This window comes from Chlamydotis macqueenii, chromosome 7, assembly GCF_036417535.1.
Source record: "Chlamydotis macqueenii isolate bChlMac1 chromosome 7, bChlMac1.mat, whole genome shotgun sequence".
NCBI lineage: Eukaryota > Metazoa > Chordata > Aves > Otidiformes > Otididae > Chlamydotis > Chlamydotis macqueenii.
In genome coordinates this window covers 25,088,162-25,108,038 of record NC_141562.1, presented here as the reverse complement: position 1 = coordinate 25,108,038, position 19,877 = coordinate 25,088,162, and the positions used below count along the sequence as shown (strand labels likewise).

The 19,877-nt window shown below is 60.4% G+C and overlaps 1 protein-coding gene across 4 annotated transcripts in view; it reads right to left on the bottom strand.

Moving 5' to 3' along the window:
- Positions 1-1,625: 1,625 nt before the first annotated feature.
- Positions 1,626-19,877, bottom strand: part of KCNIP2 (potassium voltage-gated channel interacting protein 2) — a 44,502-nt gene continuing 26,250 nt past the window's right edge. The window contains exons 2-9 of one of the 4 annotated variants that reach the window (XM_086752395.1): positions 7,377-7,476; positions 6,145-6,265; positions 5,664-5,733; positions 5,503-5,573; positions 4,904-5,011; positions 4,430-4,534; positions 4,086-4,148; positions 1,626-3,756 (exon numbers count right to left, since the gene is read on the bottom strand). In XM_086752395.1, coding sequence (XP_086608521.1) covers positions 3,709-3,756; positions 4,086-4,148; positions 4,430-4,534; positions 4,904-5,011; positions 5,503-5,573; positions 5,664-5,733; positions 6,145-6,265; positions 7,377-7,476 — 686 coding nt within the window. In that variant the 3' untranslated portion in view covers positions 1,626-3,708. Of the gene's footprint in view, positions 3,757-4,085; positions 4,149-4,429; positions 4,535-4,903; positions 5,012-5,502; positions 5,734-6,144; positions 6,270-7,376; positions 7,477-19,877 lie in introns of all 4 variants that reach the window. The other 3 variants (XM_086752394.1, XM_086752397.1, XM_086752396.1) reach the window with 3 other exon arrangements.

Genomic DNA, 19,877 nt, shown 5'->3' with positions numbered 1-19,877 from the left:
CCGGTATGTGGAGCTGGGCAGTTGGCTGCTAGGTCAGAAGGGACCCTGAAGCAGGCATCACGCTCATGGCTTTGATCATGCTGAAATAATTCTGCAGTAACAGTTCCCCGAGTGTTGGGATCTCATCCTTTTACAAGATGTTTGTGTTTCTAGGCAGTATTCACGAAGATGGAGTGAATCGCCCCCCCTAGGCTGCATTAGCTGCCTCATCCAGTTGCTCAGCTGTTTTCCCACGTAACTACTATTCTTTTTTCCTCTAAAGCTGGGAAAAAGATGGCTTGAAACAACACAAAGCTGCCCTTTTCCAAGAACCCATCAGCTCACCTCTGGTCTCAGCATACACCCAATGACTTTGCTGTTGTTCACCCTTAAATGCCACATCCCAATGGGGGATGCGTGGTCCCATGCCCTGCCTCACACAGCAACTTCTGGTTACAAGCTGATGACACCCCTGGAGGGACTGATCCAGTCCTGCCTGCCCTCAGCCCCTTCCCTGAGGGCCTGCCCCAGTGGGGAGCTAAGCAGAGATTATTTTTTGGCTCGCCCCTCCCCTGCCCCATAGCTGCCAGCAACAATCCTTGCACAAACCTATTCCCATTTGGTGTGAAAAGGCTATGGCAGCATTTGAAGGCTGAGTGAGCCCTACAGCACCCTTCTTCCCCTTGTCACCCCAGTCCCTTTCCTGCCCTTCACACTGGGCAGGGCAACCCCATCAGTGGCTCACAGCATCCCCGTGCCGTGAGAGGGCACGTCAAGCCCATGGATAGCAGCCCCCAAAATAGCAACCAGCCAAGCAGAACTCACAGAGGACAGGATGTACTGGGAAGGGTGGGTTAGAGGGGAAAACACACTCAGGCCCATTCATACTGCTGAATGCAGTCCTGGGCAATTACCAGCAAGTCGAAAGGGTCCCTGGGGAGTCAGAGGCTTTGGAAGGAGCAGAGTCACAGCTTTCCTAGTCCTATGACAGTAACTCCCCCCATAGCCAGAGCCCATCCTTTCAAGATGTTTGGGTCTCCAGGCAGCTCTTCGCATTGAGCTTTCAGTTCCTGGACCACAGACTGCGTGATGCTGGAGCGTACCACTATCCCACATCAGGTCCATTATCCCATCGGGCTGCTGGTTTCTTATTTTCCTGCTTCTTTTTTTCCTCTTTGTTTTGCTTCAAGCCATTTTTCCCAGTTCTCAAGGCTGCACTTTTCCAAGGGAAAAACCCCTTTCCAGCCCACACCTACCTCTTCAAGGTGGTAGCTCACCACCTCCCAGTTAGCTCAGCCTTAAATGCCACATCCTAACAAGGGCCACCTGGTCCCAAGCTCGGGTTCACCCAGCAGCGTCTCATGAGAAGCTGAAAACACACCTGACAGCCCCACTCCTGACACCCGACACACTTGTGTGAGGCTCTGTTAGCCTAAAGCCTACAGCCTCTTAGCAGGGGACAGACTGTATTTACGGGGCCATCAGCGGTATGACCAGACTGTTTGGGACCCTGGCCATCTCAGCGTGCACTTTGTCCCCCCTGCAACCTCCCAGAGCACCCCAAAAAGGCTGCCAACCCTCTACAGAGACCCTATTTCCCATGCTGCTCCCAGAGAGCTGACAGATGCAAAGACATAACAGTGGTGTGCATAGCGATTGTGGTTAGATTTTATTGGTTTTTTGTTTTGTTTTGTTTTAACCCATATTGTTGTTATAGTACAAAATATACAGACTGGAGATGCCAAGCAGGTTGTGGGTCACCATGCCCTGGGGCGGGGCGGGGTGGGGGGGATGTCACGCCATGCGGCCTGCAGCATGAGGGAGGAGGCAGCATCTGCTCCACGTGGCGGGGGACAGTGGGTACCCCAGAGAGGCTGGGAGGAGGGAGGATGTGGAGAAGGAGACGGGAGGAGTAAAGGTCAGGATACCTGCCCTCCCACCCTTGGGAGACTGCAAGTGGGAGCTCAGCCCCACAGCAAACCCAGGAGCAGGACTGTGAGATGAACAATGTGTTGAATGAACCTAAAAAACACATCATGTCTGCAAGGGCTGGGCCAGGGACGGTCCCATGGGGAGCAGCCCCGTAGCTTTGGCTCAGGGCCCTGGGGGGCTTCTAACAGCTCCAACACAGGCCTGTGTCTGGGGCCTGGCTCACCCCTTCCCCACCGATCCCAGACACCACAGCTCAGCCCAGCCCCAACCACCCTTGTCTGTTAAGGACACGGAGGCTGGAGCAGCAGAACTGGGGGCTGCTAGGGCTGAGCATGTTCCCAGTGCCTGTGGGATTGCACAGAGGGGCTTTTGGGATCGGCATGGGGTCATTAGCCCATGGTCATCACTGTCCCAGCTACGACTTGGAGGGGTATACGGGCAGGACAGACCTGCCTGCAGACACCCAGCTCTGAGGAGCTGATGGTGACAAAGACGTGGGGAGCCCCAGGGTGCCGGCTTCATCCCCAGGGTCCCCAGGCAGGCTCTCGCATGGCCGTGCAGGGAGAAGGGGCTGAACCCACCCTGCCCTGGGGTGACCCTCCGGCCCGCCAGCAGCACAGTGATGGCTCCCGGCCAGCTCAAGCCTCAGCTTTCTTCCCCGAGGAGCTGCCAGCCCAGCCATGCCCCCAGCATGGACTCTGCCCATGGGGACACCACTCTGCCCCATTGCTGGCTTCCCAGCGCCCGAGGCAGCAGGTGGGGTGGGACAGGCCGGGGCACAGGAGCCAGGGAAGGTCAGCAGCAAACGATGCTGAGAGCGTGGCCGTGAGGCCCAAGGGCCAGGGTGGCTGCCGGAGCCCAGCACACCTCCTTCCTCCACGTCTCCCCCTGCCCTGGCTGCCGTGTCCTCAGGGAGGGGTGGGAAGGGTGTCTCTCCACTGGAGCCTCAAAGTGGGTCCCTGAAGTCCCATGTAGCCAGCAACCCAAGTGTAAGGAGCAGGATCTGAGGTTGCAGGTCTCCCAGCCCAGCATCCTCCATCCTGGGGACCAGTGCCACAAGAAGGTACCTCAGGGTCCCTTTAGTCTCCCCTCTCCTCACATCAGGGTGAGCCTCCTAGGTCTAACCAGGCTCCCTGGGATCAGGAGCTGCTCCCCACAGCTCGTGCAGTGATGAACCCCGAGTGCTCATGCAGCTGCCTTCCCCAGGCATGGCTGTCTGTGCCCACCCACTGGCCCAGGGGCTGGGCAATGAGGGTGGCCAGTGGCTCATGGCCAATGTGCCAGCCATGCTCCCCGCAGCAGGGCACAGCCAGGGCAGGGGAGGAAGCCAAGGCGCTGGCACCCATTGCAACACTTTATTGGTTTCTAGACTGTGTCACTGGAGGGTTTGGGCTGGAGCCCGTGCTGGGGGCTCCCGGGGCTAAGGAGGAACAGGGGTGGGGGAAGCTGTGGTTACACAAGGTGCTGTGCACGGGGGAAGCCTCTATCGCAGCCTGAGGCTGCGGCTTCCCCATTGGGAATGGGTGCAGGAAGGTCTATCTGGGCCAAATGCTTGCCCCGTGCCAGCCGTGCCACCCTCCGACGTCCAGGAGCACCTGCTTGGGATCCCCCGAGGAAAGCGGAGCTGGCCCAAGGGGACAGAAAGATCCCGGCACCCACTGCATTTCCAGGAAGGGAGGCCCCTTCCTGCGGGGTTGTCTGTGCAGCCGGCGGAGGGGAGGCTCGAAGGAAAAGTCGAGAGAGAAGCAGGTTCTGGGCCCGGTGGCAGGAGAGCTCGGCTGGAGGCAGGTCTGGGAGCTAAATCACATTGTCGAAGAGCTGCATGGACCGCATGATGTTCTCGTCCTGCGGCAAGGAGGTGGGAAGTGGGCAGGTTGGGCATGGAACAGCAATGTGGGCAGCTCCCCCCAAACCTGGCTTTACCCTCACAGCAGCTCTGACCCACGGGACAGGAGCCCCAGGGATTACAGGCAGTTTCCAAGCCCTGCTGGGATACACAACTCTTGTCTGCGCAAGGATGCCAGCACAAATACCGTTCCCAAAGCAGAGCCCCAGCCTTGCCCCTGGGAGCTGTGCCTTCACCCCCTCTCTGCCAGGAGGGTGACGAGGGGACAGAGGTCCCCAAGGGACAGGGAGGTGGCCCAGCCCCAGAGCAAAACTGCTGGTGGCTTTACCTTCTGACAGGATTCCAGGAACTCTTCAATTGTCACCACACCGTCCTTGTTTCGGTCCATTTTCTGTGGAGAAGCACAGCACAGGGGGCATGGCAGGAGCAGCCCCAGCCCCAGGGAAAGCCCAGTAGCCCCTGTCCAGGTCCCACAGGGGCTGGACACAGCGCACCCCTGCCCCAACCATCCCTAAGCACCCAGCAGGACCAGGATGGCCTTTTCTCTCCCTGGCTCCAGCGTAGCCCTCCTTCATCCCCAGCGTAAGGTCTTTTCTCCTGCACTGTAACAGGTTTTGGGCAGCCACTGGCTCTGTGCTGGAGTTCTGCTTCCCCAGGATGTGCTCAGCTCACCTGGAAGAAGTTCTCCACATGCTCCCGGGGCGCTTCGTCCCGCATGGCCGGGTAGGTGTATTTGCCCATCATGTCGTAGATGGACTTCATGATGTCCAGCATTTCCTAGAGGGAAGGGGAGCAAGGTTCTAGGGTCAACATGGGGCTCTGCCTGCACCTGATCCCCAACCCACACCTTTTTTGTGATGCTCCTGAAGGACCTGTGGGGTGCTCAGGTGTGTTCCTGCCAGCTCTGTGCACAGCATGGGGCACATGTGATGGAGACCCAAAGCAGCACACCCCTCATCCAACCTCCAGCCCAGAAGCACACCAGTGCCAGGGTCCAGGAGGGACCTGTTTGCAAAGCAGAGCTCAAATATTGAACCCCTAGCTCTCCTCCACACGTCAGCCAGTGCACTTAAGTCCTGCCCTTGTCCCTGTTGGGTGCAGACCTGTGCTGGCCCCAGGAACCAGCCTGGACTCCCCCCATCCCACCTCTTTGGTGATGCAGCCGTCTTTGTTCAGGTCGTAGAGGTTGAAGGCCCAGTTCAGGCGATCATCAATGGTGCCCCGCAGGATGATGGACAGCCCAGACACAAAGTCCTGCAAGGATGGACAAGGCAGGCAGACGGGAGTTACAGCCACAAAGGGTCTCACAGACACAGAGGGTACAGCCCTGCCTGTCCCTCCCGCAGAGGGGGAAACTCAGGTGTGCCTCAGGGCTGGGCTGACAGGGAAACATTGAGTGTTAAAAAGAGCCCGAGGAAAACCGATTGCTAGTCCCCAGATAAGTCACAGCACCCAAGAAGACAATGTGCATCAGGACCTGCTGTTCAGCCAAAGCCTGAACGAGACCCAGCCATGGCTGCGCCTGCCAGTCTGAGTAAGACCTGTAAGACACGAGCCAGAAAATACAGAAAGCCCCGTTTTTTGTTGCTTTTCACTGTTTTTTCCACTGCCTTGGGGAATTTAAACTCCACCAGCCCCTGCGAAGCTCTCCATCCATCTGCAACAGCAACACCGCTCAGCCCAGCCCATGGTACCTGCAGGGATGTGCCCTCCCTGCCCCACTGCCTTCCTCGGCCACAGCTCACCTCGAAGCTGACGGAGCCGTCGTGGTCAGTGTCGAAGGCGTTGAAGAGGAAGGTGGCATACGTGCTGGAGTCTGGGGGGAGGCAGACAGTGTGAGGGGGTGCTGTGTGACCCCCCCTGCCCCGCTGAGGCATCCATGCAGGGCATGTGGATAGGCACTCACCTCCCTGCGGGAAGAACTGTGAGTAGATCTGCTTGAAGTTCTCTTCATTGACGATGCCGCTCGGGCACTCCTGCCACGGCAAGCCACAGCGTCACCTCCACATTGCAGAGAGGGGCTGAGCATCCCCCTAAATCCTTGCTGCTCCCTTGCCTCGCCCCCCCAGCCCTGTGCTGCCTGGTGAGGCAGCTGGTAAGGCTGCTTGGAGCATCACCTTGATTTTGTGGGCTGTACCCCTCGCTGGAGGGGCTTTGCATCCCAGGCATGCAGGGAGGAGGCTCTCTGTGCCCAAGGGATGGAGGACAGGATCAGGCCTCCACACTGAGCTCCCCAGAGATGGGATCAGGCTGTAGCCTGATGTAAACTTCAACCCCAAGGTCCCAAATGCCTTTGCAAACCCCAGGCACCGCCGGGTGCGGAGCACCCTCTGAGGTGGATGTGGCAGCGGAGGAGGGGCTAGCAAAGCTGGTCGAGGGGTACTCACGTTCTTGAAGCCTCGGTACAGGACCTGCAGCTCTTTGCGGGTGAACTTGGTCTGCTCCTGGAGCTGCTCCAGCCCCTCGGGGCGGTGGCAGACGGTGGAGAGCTCAAACTCATCCTCAACGCTGTCTGCAAGGAACCCAAGGGAAGAGAGGGCAGCTGAGGCCAGCACAATCCTGCCCTGCCCTGCTGTGCCGGGGGCAGGAGAGGCACCTGCCCAGGGTGACACATTTTTGGGGTGCCCTGCTCAGCCGGAGTTGGGTCTGTGCTGGCAGATCAGGAGACACCCTGGGGACAGACCAGCTGCTGACACTGGGCAACAGCCCCCACAGCCTCCAGTACAGCCCAGGCTGGGCAGGAAGGAGGTGTGAGACCCCACCCAGTGCTGAGACACCCCCCCGCCTGCCCTTCTCCTCCCCCCAGCATAGACATCTGCCCTGTGGAGCTGAGACTCGGGACATCCCGCAGGTTTCTGCCGTACCGGGGCTCGTGTCCAGCAGGAGAGATGCCCCGGAGAACCTCCAGCCCCAAATGCTCCCCAGGCCTTGTCTAGACCCCCATCCTGCCTGATATGCCCCCCCTTCATCAATGGCTTCTGACAAGCTGCACGACCTCTGCCCGCAGCAGGCAGCAACCCCAGACCCCACTGCAAACGAGAGGGACTTTGGCCCCACAGCAGGTACCCCTGCTCTGTGGGGCGGATCAGCCCCTGCCCCTCCATACTCACCTCTTCTCCCAGGGGGGGATCAGCTCGCACCGTGGGGCAGGGGGAGACCCCAGCCAGGGGCTCAGACTCACTGAGGGGCCCAGCACCCCCGGTGCGGGGAGGGTAGAGGGCTCTGGGCAGCTCTGCACTCAATCCCTGCTCCTTTTGGCACCTCACCATCACACCTCCATCTCCAACTCAACAATGAGCTGAAAGCAACAACCCCCCAGCCCTTAAACCAGGAGGCTCCTGCTGCCCCGAGCCAGCTCCAAAGCGGGTCTCGCCACTGTGCATCCTTTGGGAACCGCTTCAGGAAGCTGGAGAAGGGGAAAACCAGCCTGGAAGCAGATGAGGACTGAGGTGGGCCCATTGGATCGGACCCCTCCGGGGCAGGACTGATCCTGACAGCCCCAAACCCAGGGCAGAGGAGCGGTGGAGGCGTCCCCTTCCCGCGGGTAAGGCCGGGGCGTAGGGCAGGCAGCAGCACCGCCAGGACACACACACAAACACACAAAGGCAAGAAGAAGCACTTGCTTTCGCTGAGCGAGGGGATGGATTTGGGCCGGCAGCAGGGCAACAGTTTGAGGAATCGCTGCTTCAGCGCTTTTTTAGTTTGGCCCGGCGGGTTGCCTGGAAGAAAGAAGGAGTCACCAAGCAGAAGAAGAGTTAACAGAGCAGCAGCCCCCAGACCCGGCGGGCAGCGGGGCTGGGCACCCGGCGTGGGGCGAGCAGGGCTGGGGGCAGCACATGCAGCATGAGGCTGGAGAAGCAGGAAGGCAAAGCCCAGCCCAGGCTCTGCTCGGCCTTTCTGCTTCACCCCAGGACAAACCCAGCACTGGAGCATCCCTCCTTGGGAAGGATGGGGATGGCAAAGGGGCAGAACTGCTGGGCTACCCGCACCCAGCACCTCTGCACGCTCCCCATCAGAGCATACTGGGGTGTACTGGAGACACCCAGCAGCCCAGAGACTCAGGAGATGGCAGGGCTGGACTCTGCCCTTTAGCCTCAAGGCCAAATACTGGCTCCCTGGGGACCCTCCCCTCCCCATGGGGCTGCATGGAGAGGCAGGGCAGGATGGAGCTCAAGCCTGCGGCCAAGCATCCTCCCTAGGGCTCAGGGCCGAGTTTGATCCTGCTGGTACCCGATGGCTGAACGCAAAGCACGCACCAAACCCAGCCATGCAGCCCGGACTGCAGCATGCACCCCTGCCCCAGCACAGCACTGGGATCCGAGCTTTGAGACGGCCAGAAGGGGAATGGGGCTCGGGGCTTTGCTTCGGCCAGGCTATGGGGCTGTGTGAGGGGCTCCCAACATCAGCCTGGCCCTGGCCGTAAATTCCAAGTGGCCCTGCATTAATAGCAGGTCCCCTCACTGCACAGATCCCCCCACCACCCCCTACTCCCCGATCCGGACCCCAATGGCTTTGCTCAGCCCCATTTCTCCCAGCTGGCGCTGCCCCACGGCCACAGACCCGCTTCCTCCCTTCCCGCGGGGCCCGGCAGTGCCTCAAGCCAGCAAACTCAGCGCAGAAGTAACGGCGCAGGCGGGGAGGAGAGGAGGAGGAGGATGGGATGAAGGCCGTGCTGGACTCCAGCCCCCAAAGGGAGGCAGACAGCAGCATAGGGCACCGATGGGATGAAAGGTGCAAAGTCCCTTTGGGGCTCCACTGACGCTGCATTTGCTCCAAGCGCCCTGGACATCTGCAAGCAGCAGGTCACGGTGCCTACGTGTCCCGAGCCCTGGTTTTGGGGTTGTTTCTCTAGGGGGCTAGGAGGTGGGGCTTCCCCAGAAGCTTTCTCAATCTCGTGGGGCTGAGCTGAGCCCCAGCTGCTGGGGAAATGGTGCTGCGTGGCACCCAGCTCCAGGATGGGGAGGTGAGTCTGCATCCGGCAGCCCCTGCTAGGGAGGTCGGTCCCTGAATGCGCGCAGGCAGGACCTGGGACTTTTTGAGCTCACGCCAAGGCAGCAGGCTGGGGAAGGGCACTCCATCACTCTGTGGGATGAAGAACAGCTCCCAGAGGTCATTGTCCCAGCAGAACATCACACAAAGCCACTCAGAGAGAGCGGACTTGTCCCTAGGGAAGTGGCATCCACAACAGGGTGCCAGTGACATGCAAAGGCACAGGGATGCAGGAATGCAGCCCCCCCGGGGGCATTTGTCGAAGGGTGACAGGGGCAAGCATGAGGGCCAGGATCTTGGCACTGGCAGGATGGCACAGCCTGGCTCCTGTCTGCTCCAGGGTTTGCAGGCAGGTGGTGGAAGAGGCTTTTTCCTTCCTAGAAGCAGGCATCAATTGTGCCTAAAACGTTATTTTGGCCCAGCTGCTTTTCCAGGGCTTTAATTTGCAAAGAGAAAGGGAAATTGCACCTTTCAGCCTTCCAAGGGTGCTCTGGGGCCAGGTCCCTCCAGCAAGGCTGAGCTGTGGGAACAGACCTGGGAGGCAGGAGCAGCCCCTTCACCCGGGGGGAAGGGACGGGGTGGGCAGAGCAGCACCCAACGCCAGGGTGATGGACCAGGGGAGGGAGCAGGGCAGAGGGGAAACCACACAGCGAGAGAGATGCAACAGAGAGAAAACTGTGGTTGGACTCACAGGGGCGGCAGGTATAGGCACGTGCAGTAGGTCAGGTCGGGTGCAAGTAACACTTTAGTTTGTTATAAAGAAGGAAAAAGAAAAAAAAATAAAGAACATGGGCGTTTTCTTAAGGAGAAAACCGAAGAGGGCCCGCTTCCAGGGGCCCCGGGGCAGGGGAGGGAGTACGTTCAGCACATGCAGCTTAACAACAGGAGAGGGGTGACCAGGGCTGGGGTTTTGCTGTCCTGGCTTTGGTGCACCCAAGGACTCTGTTGGGGAGGGTGCACCATCCCCTTTCTGTCCCTAGCATCAAAACCACAAGCAAGTCTGGGGGCTCCCTCAGCTCCCCCTTGCTGGGAAACAGTTCTGCCCAAAGACAAGAAGCGGAGCCCAGCCATGTGCACAAGAGGCACAAGAGGCGTCCACAGCACAGAGCCTTGTCCCTGCCAGCGACAGCTCCTTTTCTGGATGTCACTCTGCCCTCCACCCCTCTGCCTGAGCCATCAAGCGGCTGGCACACAACAAGCCAGCAGAAAGGGCTGGCAGGGTTTTATCTGCAGCAGGAGGTCTGCCGGGTTAAGTGGCTTGTCGCTTCCCACGCATCACTCCACAGCCCAGTGACTTCGAAATACACGCACACACAAACCCAGCCTCCATCCTGGGGCAGCACCAGAAGGGGAAGGGCTTTCCCATCCCCACCTCCATATGGGGTTGAAATGAATCCCAGAGGTTACTGGACACTGGCTCTGAACCCGCAACAGTGGGTGAATCCCTGATCCCAGCAGTGACCGTCACCGGGACGGTCATGAACTACTTTGTACCGAGCTGTCAGCAGCTAATGTGTCCTTGGGGGCTAGATCCAGCCAGTGCTGCCGTGTCAGGGGGTTACACGCTGCTGGGCTGACACCCCTGTTCCCAGTAAGGACCCAAGCCCGGGCTGCTCCACAGTCTCCCCAGAGAGAAAGCAGGAGCTGGGGTCAGCTCAATGCATAACCACGTCCCTGCCCTCCCCACAAAGCCACAGCCACCAGTGCTCTCCCAGTGACAGCTGGCTGGGGAGACCAACCCACCCCTTCCACAGCACCCTCGTGCTAGAAAAGACCTTACAATAACAAACCAACAGACAGTGCCAAAACTCTCCCCCCCTCAGTAAATGCATCATCACAGTAGGTGGAAGATGTGTATCCCACCATGGTGAGACCCCCTCAGTGTCCCCAGCTCAGCACCCAGGCACAGACCCATTCCAGGAGGGGAGCAGAGCACCAGCAGCCATGGGGCAGGACATGCAACTCCCACAGCCCCTGCTTGGCCCCAGGGGCCAACACCGCATCAGTCCTAAGGTCAGGAGGAGCTGGTACCCCAGGAACAATCTGCCCCAGCACCCAGCTGTGGTGGCAGCTGGGCAAGGGGACCCTCTGCCTTTTCAGATAGCCTGGCTGGGAGGCAGGAGGGCAAACTCCAGCCAGGGTAGGAGGAGAAGCCGTTCCCAGAACATGGTCTTTTTGGTAGAAGAGCCTCCACCCTCTTCCAGATATCACTTTTACCTGGGAGGCCAGAAGTGCATCCCCAAGCTTCCCCTGCCAGGCCATGGCTTTGCGTCCATCCGTGCAGCGGCGCTGAGCCCAGCTGTCCCCACAACTTGTGTCTCATGATCATCCCTGCGCAGAGCTCAGCTTGGAGCAGGGTCCACAGGCCCCCAGCTCTGCTTCCCCTCCACAGCACCCAGCCTCAGGCAGTGCCAGCTCCCAGTCAGGGGGAGCACAGCTCTCTGGGGGTCTGCAATGAAGGCTGACAAAAGAAAGAGACAGCAAGCTCCCCCAGCTACCCCAGGGGGGTCAGCTCCTGCCAGCAGCAGCTCTGCAAATGACCCTCATCAGTCAGCAGTGACAGAGCCGAGTGTAACCAGGGCCAGGGTGCCTGCAGCAGCCACTGGGGCCAGACATCATCCATTAGGGGAATGAAACCAGAGCTGGCATCTCCTGGGACAGGGGACGGAGGACGAGTCCCTGTCCTGGGGGTGGGATGGCAGCAGCCTCAGCCTGGACACGCAGAGCCAGCAGTGCTGACGGAGCTGGGAGCAGCAAAGCTGCCAAGAGAGACCTGCACTTCATGGGACAGCAGAGACCCAGGGCCAGGGTGTTCCTCGGTGCCAGAGAGAGGAGAGCAGCTGCATGACCCTCATGCCAAGGAGGCCCCGAAGGGAGATGGGGGTCAAAAGGGGCCACAGAACAGGGCCCCATCCCCAGCCTGTGACCATGCTCCCAGATAGATTTGGGCTGTGCCCAAAGGAGATGTTGGCAGAATAATAATTTCTCAGACCACACCATGTACAAAATGCTGCAAGCAGGGAATGGGATACAGGTGCCAAGGACAGTGCAGTTCAGGGGGTCCCCAAATTGGGCAGGTAAGGCTGTGGGACTGGGACAATCATGTGCATTGCCCTGACACAAAACCCACAGGCCGAGACCCGTCCTGCCCTGTCCCCATCACCACCTGCATGGCAGGGACATCTCTGGCAGCAAGAACAAGCACATCCAAGGTGCCAGAGGAGCTACCCAAAATATGCCTCAGCAGAGCAGCAGCTCCTTTTAGCTGCAGGCAGCGTGCCCCGTAGAATAGCTGGTACTCTGCATACCCATTACCCAGATGCCATCCATACCCTCCCCAGCAAGGAACAGGGACAAAGCCTGGACACACCTCAGCCTCAGCCACAGCCCAGCCAGCTCAGGAACATTCTCCATCACAAGGGGGTTGAAAGCACCTCCTGGGCACAGCACCCTCCTCCCCTCCCTCTGCTCACCCACTAATTGCTCCTCTGATAACTCCTATCCACACATCCTCCCATCACAGCTCCCATCCTGAGATCTGGCTGCCAAAGGGGATGTGATCCGCAGCATCCCCAGCACCAGGCAGGATGGAGGCAAACAAACCCCAAATCACACTCACGCAAAGTCTGTTGGCAGCCCTTGTCTGAGCCAGGAAGGCTCTTCTGCCTGTGACACAGCCGAGGAAGGCAGCCAAAGGCAACTAGTCAGCAGCACCGTGCAGCTCTCTGCCAGGCACAACCAACAGGTTGTGCATCCCTCGCTCTGACATGTTTTGGGTCCTCTTGTCTGGCCGTATCCAACCCTGTCCTCAGCACCTGCCTGCCAGTTCAGGGAGCTCAGCACCCACAACAGCCCCTTCCCTTCCCTTCCCTTCCCAACTCTGGCACAGCCCCATAGGGAGGACAGAGGGGTCAGCGGTTCCAGCCTCTTTTAGCCACACTTCCCCGACAGCCACCAACTCCCGTGGCAGTGGGGAAAGCTTTCCCCTGCATGGTCCTCCTCGTCCCCAGCTCCCACTCATCTCCACAGCCCCAGTCACCTGCAGCCCTTTTCCCCATCGTCTGACAAAGCTCAGCCCTCTGCATCCCAATGCCCCCAGACTCAAACATCCCAGATAGTCCAGTCCCCCAGCACCCCACAAATCACTGTGCCCCGATGCCTCCAGAACCAGATATCCCCCACCCTAATGCTCCCAGACACCCTAACTTTCTAGCGTCCTGCAGCCCAACACCCAGCATCCCAATGTCCCCAGATATTCCCACCCCAACATCTCTGATACCTCTGCACCCCAGTCCCCTCCCAAGCACCTCAACACTCCCAAACATCCTCCCACACCCTAATGCCCCCCGCCCCCCCCCCAATGCCCCAAAATACACTAAACCTTCCAAACCTCCCCCAAGCACCCTGCAGCCCCTGGGACAGGAAGCAAGGAGCATCTCCACCACAACATTCCCATCCCAATGCAACCCCATCCCCATCCCTGTCCCACCTCCCCTGGCCAGGTCGATGATGCCCAGGGCATGCAGTAGCTTGAGGCTGGAGAAAAGCAGCAGGATGATGCCCACCGTTTGCAGCCCCTGCGGGTCCCAGGGTGCCCCAGCAACCGACATCCCCCCGACACACAGCCCCAGCAGGCAGCTGGTCTGGCAGCAACAAGGGAGGAGAGAGGAGGGCAGGGGAGGAGAAACCTGCCTTGGCCCTACCTCTTCCCGCCCCGGCACCCTCTGGGGTCCCTCGGGGCACCCAGGCTGCAGGGGAGGAGGGAGCCCACGCAACCGCCCAAGGGACTTAAGGATCAGCTCTCACCCCAGGGCACACCTGCACCTCCACACCCTGGCACAGGCACCCCACAGCACTGGAAACCGCAGAGGGGTGCAGAGCTGGCACTATCAGGTGTGTGGAGGAGGCTCGGCTGCACCCCACTCTCACCCCAACAGCAGTGGGTGGTGGCACCAACCCTGGAGCCGAGCTGTGCACAGGGACCCTCGATCTTATCGCTTGCTGCCCCCAGGACACTGCTGCCACCCAACCCAGAGATGATGAGCCCTGCCCAGGAGAGCCCCTCTGCCCCATCCCAAACCACCAAACCTGCCCCAGCAGTGCCCCCACCTTGTGTGCACCCACGGCACAGCACGAGGAGCTCCCAGCCTCAGAGCTCAGCCTTGTCTGCTTGTCACCTCCAATGGATTCCTGCCATCCCTCACCTCTTCCCTCTTCACCTCCTGGGAGAACATCTGCACCTCTCCACACCAGCGAGTAAGTCACAGCCACGTGACAGATCCACGGCACGTGGAGAAGCCGCAGCTGGGGGCTGCCAGCCCCAAGTACCTCACTTGCCAATGGAGGGAAGCGTGCTCCACTCCACTCTGGGGTGCTGCCGGGAGGGAGGGCAGCACAGCAGGGTGATCAGTCAGGGTGGGGTCTCCCCACAGCCCACCCAAAGCCCTGCCTCTTGGACATCAGGGCAGAGACCCCAGCCTGGCAGCAGTGTTATTTGAAAGTCTCTTTGAGCCGATTTTCTACCCACCTCTCACCCAAAAGCTGCTTTTGATCTGGCCATCCCCCGGCTCCAGCAGCACAGCAAGGCCCAGGGCAGGCATCCACAGGGAATGAGACCTTTCCCTGCATCCCGGGGAGGGGATGCTGCAGCCAAGCATGGACAGCGCATGGGACCTCTTGCTGCCTGTGCTCCAGGGACCGCAGCCCCACAGAGCCCTGGCCAGGGCATCTCTATTCCCACCTGCGCCCAGTCTTGGGGTCTAATCCTGCCGCTCACAGGGAAGGGGGGAAGGAGACGCTGTTGAGCTCTCACAGCGCCCTGCAGCCCAACACAACCTTGTGCTAGAGAGTCCCAGGCCGGCTCCAAGCCAGCCTCTCTCACTGGACTCCAAGGTTTCAACCTCCACCTGCTCCAGAGAGGAGCAAAGAAAGATGGACAGAAAGGCTGTCCCAACAGGGAATCCTGCTCTCTAGCTTTACTGCTTTATCTCCAGCCTGTGATTCCTCACCTCCCCGTGGCTGAGCGATCTCCCTGCCCCTCCGTCCGCCGGCTCACAGCCAGTCCCTGGGGCAGGATGCAGGAGAGCAGGGTCCCTGCTCTGTGTCCCGCTGGGTCCCCTTGCTGCCCTCTCCAGGCACATCAGCAAAAGAAAGAGCAAGCCAAGCCAGAGGGAATTGGGAGGGAAGCAATGTGAAAAGTGATTAACGTGAGGCCGGAGGCAAAAAGAGATTCAACAAGCTAATTACGTCTGGCTAGGCTGAGCAGGACGTGACACCACGCAGTGGCAGAGTCAGTGGGGTGTGTGCAGCGGGTGCTGAGGTCCTTCGGGAGCTCGGTGCTGGGAGATCTGCCCTGCTCTGGCCGCAGCCTTTGGAGTCACAGCCAAGGGGACCCAGGACCAAGTCCCGTTCTCACTCAGCTTCGCCTTCTCCAGGCAGGGCGAGACAGCACAGCCCATGCTGTGTCCACGGTGATGACCAGGGCTGATGTCCCTGGGTGAAGAGCATGTGGAAGATGCTCCACAGAGAAGAGTGTAGGGTCCCCAGGAGACCTTCTCGAAGACCTCAGTGCTGGCAGGATCCAGCCCAGCTATACCATGCCCCAAAGTGTAAGGCTATGCCAGGATCCAAACTCAGAGCTCGGCCATGGCCTCCATACATCTGTGCCCCTTCTCCTCCTGCTTTGCAAGCCCTCACCAAGAGTGAGCAGCACTCTCCTGATTCAGTCACCAGACCCCACACAGCCCTACAGCCAGCTGAAAAACCTGCCAGCCCTTGGAAAAGAAAAGGCAAGAGTTAAACGCACTGCACATGGGGAAATCTCTGGTATACCCCAGCTCAGAGAACCCCAGACTTCAAGCTGGAGCACCTGCAGCCATCCCAGGCTGGATTTTGATGCTCCAGGATCTAGCCCAGCTGCAGCCAGCTCGCCTTGACCTCTCAGACCTGTCAAACCCACCAGGCTGGACGGTGCCCTGAGCCTGGAGACCCGTGGCACTGTGCCCCAAAGGGCTGCTCCCTCCTACACCCAAGATGCCACACTCCTGCCAAACGGGTTCCTGGAAAGCAGGAGGAAAGCAGGGCTTGGCACGGGGCTTCACTCTTGCCAGTGCCATGGGGATGTTCATTTTCTCCCCTCGCCAGGCACCAGGAGGTAGCCATGCTGCTCGCTGCCACCACCCTCCTGCCTGGCATCCTTTGGGGTGCCGGTGGCATCCAGGCAGGTGCTGCTCACTGCCATTTCTCCCCAGAATCTGGAGGGGTTTGGCACCCTCCCCTGCCCTGCCCTGCTTCCCCCTCCACATCATCAGCACACCCCAATTCTTGCCTGCCCCACGCACGGACCCTGACACGACCACCGAGGCAGGGACAGCCCTGTGAGCCCCAGGCAGGCACCAATTATCCTGCCGATAGCAATCTGCAGCTTCATCTAATATTCATCTGAGGCCAGGCTACACGGGCAGCTCTCTCGCCTTTTACCTCCTGCCCACCCCTCCTCCCAGCCAGGACCGATTGCTCTGCGCTGAATTATTGATGCTGCACTTCAGGAGCCAAAATCAATAGCATTTCTCTTCACCTGCCCCCTCCCGAGCACTTGGCCGAAGCGGGGTCTTGGCAGGGGGCTGGGAGCCCCTCGGGCAGCTCAGCAGCTTGTGTGCAGCTCCACTGGGAGATGTTTAGGGCTGGGGATGGGCACAGTGGCACAGGGCAGCAGTGGGGTGACATGGCCCATCAGTGATTAACCAGCTGGTAAACAACATTGGTGCTGGCACTGATTGCCCCTGGAGCACAGCACACCCACGGGAGATGCTCCGGCTGGCTGCACGGGATCCAAGGGGGGACAGTGCCAAAGGGACAGAGCAAGGGGCTGCAGACAACCAGCGCTCCCACCCCAGCCCTTGCTCAGAGGAGGGCCAGCTCCAAATGGAGCACAGGATGATTGGGTCCTCATCCAGCTGAGTCTGGGAACACACCAAGACTCGCGTTTCCCCATATCATCCCTCTCCCCTCCAGGGGCAGATGGGGTCTTGCTGCAAGATGCTCCCACCAAACCCTTTCCCAAGACTAGCGCATTTTTCTGGTCTCCTCTGGAGACGCTCCATCCGCAGCCCTTCACCGCGGCAGCAACGACACCTCCCGGCACCAACCATCCCCAGGACACCACCAGCACTGCCTGGGCAGAGAGACAGCCGCAGGCGGGGAAACAGCAGGGATGGGGCAAGGAGAGCACGGGGCAGCAGCCAGGGCTGGGGAAGCATGGCAGGCGGTATCGACGGCTCCGGAGCGGGTGGCAGGGCCCTGTGTCCATTAGCAGACCTGAGCCATTAGTGTAGGGTTTCAGGCTCTTTGCGGTTCCTGGGCTGTTACTGCCAGCCCAGGCACAGCTGGTAAACAACCCCAGGAGGGGACCCAGCATTTCCCAGACACTGCCTGGGACGTTCCCCAGAAAGCAAAATCTCCTACCTGCTGCCTCTCAAGCCAAGGGGGCAGTGACCCACACAACAGCATCTCACCCCCATCCCAACCTGCAGGATTCCTCACACAGCACCCAGAGCTCAGCTCAACTGGTTTATACCCCTTGAGCAACACATTTCCCTCTCCTCCAGGCACCTTTTGGTGAGGGGAGCAATTGCTGACAATCTAGGGCACCTGGGTCCCACTCCCACTGCCACAGCTGGGGCGAATCTCCAGTCAGGCCAAAGGGACCCACAGCTTCCCAGCATCCATCCCAGTCCCCTCCGGAGGGGTGCCGGCTGATGGGGACAATGCTGGACACAGGACACCCCATCTCCAACCTCCTGCCCAGGCCAGAGCAAAGTCACTTGCAGGGGGACCAGGAGCGTGCCCAGGGGATGGAGGAGCAGGGCTCAGCACAGCCAGAGGCAAGGAGCAGCCACACAGGCCTAGGAGTGGCCCCTGCCCTGCCCTGTCCTGTGCCTCCCAGCAGGGTGGCTTCCAGAGCTGGGGGGCTCTCTGCCCCCCCTGTCCCCACTGTGCATGGAGCCAGCATGCTGCAGAGAAGCCACAATCAATGCCACCGACTTCGGTTCAAAGCTTCAGGCAGCTGCATGGGGAAGCGAAAGCACGGGGAGGGGGGGAAAGCAGGGTCTGGGCAGGGCAGCCCCTCAGATCACCAGTAGAACTGGGGAGGGGGCGTCCACTCTGGGCACAGCCAGCATGACCCTCTGCCGGGGCTCCCGACGTCTGGGAGCTCAGCCCCTGCCTCAGTTTCCCTCCTGGAATGATCCAGGTAGGAGCACAGGGACAAAGCAAGCAGTTAGGCAGCAACAAAAGCAGGGGGGACTTTTTGCACAACCACCACCCCAGGAGTCCAAGGAACACCTGGCCAAACCGTCCTGACCTCTCTCCCACTGTGCACAGAATCCCTCGAGCGGATCTGGGCTCTGCTGAGCACGCCCCACGTACATCGCTCAGCACCTTGCACAACCAGTCCCCAGCCGGGCAGCACCCCTGTGTCCCCCCATCCCACCCAAGGGCCACGGGGAGCTCTGGGAAGAGCCAGGAGCAGAAAGCGCAGCTGGGACCCATCCTGCCCAGCCCTGGCTGCTGTGCAGGCTGGTGCTGAGTCTGACACCTCACGTTCAGGGTGAGGTGACCACAGACCCTAGGGACACCTCGCTCCCGTAGAGCTGCTGGAAAACACCCTGATGCCAACCTGCATGCTCACACACAGCCCCAGCCCACAGCACCCCAGCGCACACCAAAGTCACCACCACGCAGCAGCCACCCTGCCAGCCCTGTCCCCTCCCCTTGTCCCCAGCCACTGGGACCTTGCACGGAGCAGGCAGGACACCCTGCTCCCTGCACTAGGACCCCCCTGCTCACCCCTATAAACAGCAGACACCGCGCCCCAGGACTCCCCTGTGGATGCGCACCCTCAGAGCATCCTTGGGGGCAGCTCCGGACACCCACCAGCTGCCCCCACCGTGTCCCCAGAGGAGCCAGCACCGCCCGCGCCCGTTACCTTCCAAGGACACGGGCTCGAAGAGGCCAAATTGCTCCAGCACCTTGACGAAGAGGACCAAGACCACCAGTACCGCAATCATCTCAAGGCCTTCCAGGTTCATGGTGGGGGTGTTTCATGGCCCCCCACTCTCTACCCCCTCCCCACCACCGTCCTGGAGGCCCCTCACCCCAGCGCTGCAGCCACCAGACTACACATCCCCAGGGACCCCTGCCGCTGTCCCCGAGGGGGGTCAGCTGTCACCCCTCTACTTGGGGGCGCCTGCCATCAGCCGTGGGCGAGCAAGGGGTCAGCGCAGGGCTGTGGTAAGTGGCTTGCGGAGCCAACGGCCAAGAGCCCAAGCAGAGCAGGGCCGTGCCTGTGAGTAACAGCAGAGAGGCCAAGTGGAAGGAGGCGTGGGGGGGTGGCAGGCATAGGGGGGCCGGAGGGGGATGGAGGCATGCCCTCCCATTCCAATGACACCACCTCCATCGATTTGCTTAATGCAGTTGCTAAGGAAACGGGCCACAGATATTAAAAGGCACTCGGTTCCCAGGGGGGCACATGGGGAGGGACAGGACGCTGAGCACTGGCTAAACATCCAGGATGGGGATGACTCAGACTTGTCCTCTGTGCCCCACACAAGTGCCTGCCCCATGGGGACCACCATGGCTGAGCACCCCAGTGTTCCCACAACCCTCTCCTGAGGAGGGTCTGGGGCAACAGGTCCCGCTGCCCCATTTCCAAGCAGGCAGATGGGTCCAGCTATCTCACTGGGAGAGCCAAGGGGAGATGGGGAGCAGGGCTGGGGGAACAGGCCGGGAGCAGGGACTGGGATGCAGGATGCCTGAGATGCTGCCAGACCAGCAGGCAGCACAGCAACAGGCAGGAGAGGAGGGGACACAGGGGCTGGGGACCCAGCAGGGACCCAGCCAAGGTCACACAGCAGCTGGAGGCTGAGGGTGAACCCAGGCATCCATGTGCGTGGAGCACACATCCACGCACAGCCAACAGGGCTATATTTAGCTCCCATCGTTTTTTTTAACAGCATCCCAGCCCTTGCCTGACTGCTCGATCACAGGCCACAGGGACCACTGGGCCCTCGACAGTCCCTGCCCCGTCACCAGGTCTCAGCACCCCGTCACCAGGTCTCAGCACCCCTTGGGG